We start from the raw sequence: 4,314 nt of genomic DNA on the forward strand, positions 1-4,314 counted from the left end.
TGAGTAACATGTAATATGTACAGGTGCATCTCAATAAATTAGAATGTCGTGGAAAAGTTCATTTATTTCAGTAATTCAACTCAAATTGTGAAACTCGTGTATTAAATAAATTCTATGCACACAGACTGAAGTAGTTTAAGTCTTTGGTTCTTTTAATTGTGATGATTTTGGCTCACATTTCACAAAAACCCACCAATTCACTATCTCAACAAATTAAAATACTTCATAAGACCAATAAAAAAAAACATTTTTAGTGAATTGTTGGCCTTCTGGAAAGTATGTTAATTTACTGTACATGTACTCAATACTTGGTTGGGCCTCCTTTTACATGAATTACTGCATCAGTGCGGCGTGGCATGGAGACAATCAGCCTGTGGCACTGCTCAGGTGTAATGGAAGCCCAGGTTGCTTTGACAGTGGCCTTCAGCTCATCTGCATTGTTGGGTCTGGTGTCTCTCATCTTCCTCTTGACAATACCCCATAGATTCTCTATGGGGTTCAGGTCAGGTGAGTTTGCAGGCCAATCAAGCACAGTAACACCATGGTTATCGAACCAGCTTTTGGTGCTTTTGGCAGTGTGGACAGGTGCCAAGTTCTGCTGGAAAATGAAATCAGCATCTCCATAAAGTTTGTCAGCAGAAGGAAGCATGAAGTGCTCAAAAATTTCCTGGTAGATGTGAAATGTGAGCCAAAATCATCCCAGTTAAAAGAACCAAAGACTTAAACTACTTCAGTCTGTGTGCATAGAGTTTATTTAATACACGAGTTTCACAATTTGAGTTGAATTACTGAAATAAATGAACTTTTCCACGACATTCTAATTTATTGAGATGCACCTGTATATGGTGTGTATGGTATTACACATATATGCGAAAGACCATGATACATATTGTAATCAAAGTTAGAGATCCAGACCAAGCTTGAGATCCTCAAAGACCCAGACAAAAAAATCTACCTTTCAGTGTCCAATTCTAGACCACGTCAATTAAAACCAGTGAAGAAAGACAATAGAACAATTTGGATTAATTAACAGGTTCATTTTCAGATACCCAACAATAACTATTTACATGATATTCTAAGGTATTTCATAGAACACCATGATTTCCAAAACGTTATGTAAAAGTGCCATGCTACTTTTTTTTTGAGCTACTTAAGTGTGAAGTTAAAGAATGCCAGAAATATCCAGCAAGCTAGACGAAGAGAAATAAAAAATTATTGGAAAGCACAAAGGAAAAAATGGGATCTGTGTTCGACATACACGGCAGGACAGAATAGTGTGACACGTCTGAACTTTTATCAACTCACTCCCTCATAGCAGACATCTCTGACCCACATTAACCCAAAATCAGACTTAAAAGAACAGACAGACTCAAAAACAATCGTTTTAGGTCAAGAATATGTTTCTAACAGACTGTTAAACAGCGCAAAGATTATAGCACCAATCTATCAGTGGAAGATTATCTTTGATACAGTGTCCCAAAAAGTATTTGGACACTTAAGCCACACTTAAAAATATTATTGCATCAGATTAATTCGATTCAAACTGTTTTCTATTTTAATATATTTTAAAATGTAATTTATTCCTGTGATGGCAAAGCTGATTTTTTAGCAGCCATTACTCTAGTCTTTAGTGTCACATAATGAAAATAAATAAATAAATAAATATTATTGCTATTATTATTGTTGTTATGGGGCCACAGACTGCTTGCATTATCTCGTATTTCCACGGCGTGGCAGTCGTGTGCTTTTAAAAATGTAACTAGATGACAAGGAGTATTTTACCACTAGGTGGGGTCATAGCGTTAATATTTATGATTCTCTGCTATTTCCGATGTCCCCGCACACTGAGAACGTGAACGTGGACGTGCAGAGCAGAGCAGACCTTGCTGTAAGACAAAAGATAACAGCCTTGGCTGAAGGACTCTGATTCACCACTGAGCTATCCCAAGGACAGAAAGAAAGGAAATTAGATTTAGCGACAAACAATACGAGAGAGAGAGAGAAGAATCCGGTCCAGGGGAGAAAACATACACAACTTTAACCCTTCTCTGATATTTTGAAGAAAAGGAACAAATCAGTTCGTGTGAAGCATTTAAAAGAGAACACATGTTATTTACATCAAAAACAGAAGTCCTGTTTTATTATATTAATCGTCTGCAAATACTCAGAAGAGATTGTGACATTTTGTTTCCATTTTAAACTCGTTTTTGTGGAGATATACTTCTTTATGGTAGGCCTATCTGTGCTGAGGTTGACCGTTTTTATGTTAAAGTGGAAAGTAACATGAAATGTGCACTAATTTTATGTTTGTGGTAACAATCAAAGTCCATGTAGATGTATTAAAACTACCCAAAGGCTCTTCATAGAAACTGAAAGCTTGAAATGTAGTGTAAAATATGCTTTCCACTCTTTTTCATTTGTAAGGGAATGTGAAATAAAACCTCCAAACCACTGATTTCATTTATAGTTGATCTTATAATTATTTTAGCAAAATTTCATATTCACAGATGTGAGCTTCCAGTCATAAGTCGTCTTTCTGTGGTTCTTTGAGAAATTGGACATTATAAAGCCACCAGCCTCAAGTGAACTCAAGTGACTGAGCTCCTTCAACAGACATTAAACAGAAATGTAAACATGGATCTTTAAAAGAAAGATTTCTATATTTGTAACAGATGCTTTTACAGTATACCTCTTTTTTAATGTTTCATTTACAAAATCAAAGATGGCCTTCATCTCGATGGTCCTCTATATTTCACCAGCTATGAGTTAAACAAGGTCAAACAGAGTGTGGTGAGTTTAATAGTTTTAGGTAAATTTGCTTATCATCTTATATCATACAACCATGATGTCAACCAGAAAAACAAAATGGCTACTGTGTGATATTCATAATAGGCCTATGTCAAGATACATTTGATGTCTGACAGGTTAAATAGATTGAGCAATAAAAGTCTCAATTCATTAATTTATTAAAGTGAATTCCATTTGTCAGTATTTAAAATAAATATTTGGTCTGTTTTGTCATTTTAGGTGTAGTAATAATAATAATAATAATAATAATAATAATAATATGAAAATGTAGCCTATGAAATGTAATTATTATTATTATTATTATTTAATAAATCATTACCTAGCCTATCAATAAGCCATATAAAATGTTAATTTATGCACAGCTTTTAAAGTCTTAATATAAAATGTCAGCTATCTCATTAATAGACCTAATAATAATAATTTAAACTTATTAATATTATAGTCAGTATTATTGCTATTTTAAATATGTAACAACAATATGGCCATAAAAATATACATGTATGCACATATTACAGTCTTCATATAAAACAGCTAGTCTAATAATAATAATAATTTATTTTCACTCGTGTCTTTTCGCGTTTTGTTGATATTTAGTTCCGAGCACATCTTTCCGTAAACCAAAAACAAACCACTGAACTCTCCTTATCCACAACAATGTATGGAATACCACAGAATCCCCATCTAGGGGCCGCTGTGTGGTGGGAGGAGCGGAAGTTGAGGAAGTCGTGTAGTAGATCGGGGAATGAAGAGCCCGTGTTTGTTCTAACAGTGTGCCGCTCAAGAGTCCAGGAAGCGTCAATAAACCATCCTGATACTAAACACACACTCACTCGCGCGCACTTATCAGGACTGTGACTCGATCAGGACACTTTTGCATTATGCATTCGGACTGCAGGCTGCTGGGATGGACGCGTCGGTAATGGTGGGCAGAGGGACCGGAGGGGCTGCGGTCTCCATCCTGATCCTCTTCATCCTTCTCCTCGGTGCCAGAAGCTCGCGGGCGCAGAAGGGTACGTGAACTTCAGAGGGGTTAAAGTTTTTATGAGTTGCTGAACTTCTCCTTAACAGCTTCACCACTCCTGGATTTTGGGACTGATTGCGGTTTCACAACAAACTAGTGGTTAAAGAACCGGACTGGTAACTGTAAGGTTGTTGGTTCAAATCCGAGCTCGCAAATTATGTGTTTGATCAAGACATGTAGCCTAAGTTAACCACACCAGTAACTAACCAAGACAATTAAGTAGGACTGAACCTGTAATAAGTTCACTGGTGCGTTACTTAGATTGTTGCTGTGCTACAGCTGGAGCAACAGAAGAACGTGATGACGCAGCGCCTGCCCCGCTGCTTTCCCAAATATGTAGCGAGTTCATGTGCTGTCCAGTGTCAAGCTGTTGCATTTAAACAGAGAAACTAACAGCACACAGACACAGATTTTTAGAGTTTTACAAATAAAGAAACAGCACTTTTGAGAAATAAAAAAATTATATATATATATATATATATATA

At 36.2% G+C, this 4,314-nt stretch overlaps 1 protein-coding gene across 1 annotated transcript in view; it reads left to right on the plus strand.

The window, feature by feature from the left end:
* Positions 1 to 3,388: 3,388 nt before the first annotated feature.
* The window catches only part of LOC107600392 (discoidin, CUB and LCCL domain-containing protein 2-like), a 19,223-nt gene continuing 18,297 nt past the window's right edge, over positions 3,389 to 4,314 (plus strand). Inside the window, exon 1 of the mRNA XM_016292281.1 lies at positions 3,389 to 3,818. Coding sequence (XP_016147767.1) covers positions 3,713 to 3,818 — 106 coding nt within the window. The 5' untranslated portion in view covers positions 3,389 to 3,712. The remainder of the gene's footprint in view (positions 3,819 to 4,314) is intronic.

The sequence above is a fragment of the Sinocyclocheilus grahami genome, unplaced genomic scaffold (genome assembly GCF_001515645.1).
Source record: "Sinocyclocheilus grahami isolate Dianchi unplaced genomic scaffold, SAMN03320097.WGS_v1.1 scaffold283.1, whole genome shotgun sequence".
NCBI lineage: Eukaryota > Metazoa > Chordata > Actinopteri > Cypriniformes > Cyprinidae > Sinocyclocheilus > Sinocyclocheilus grahami.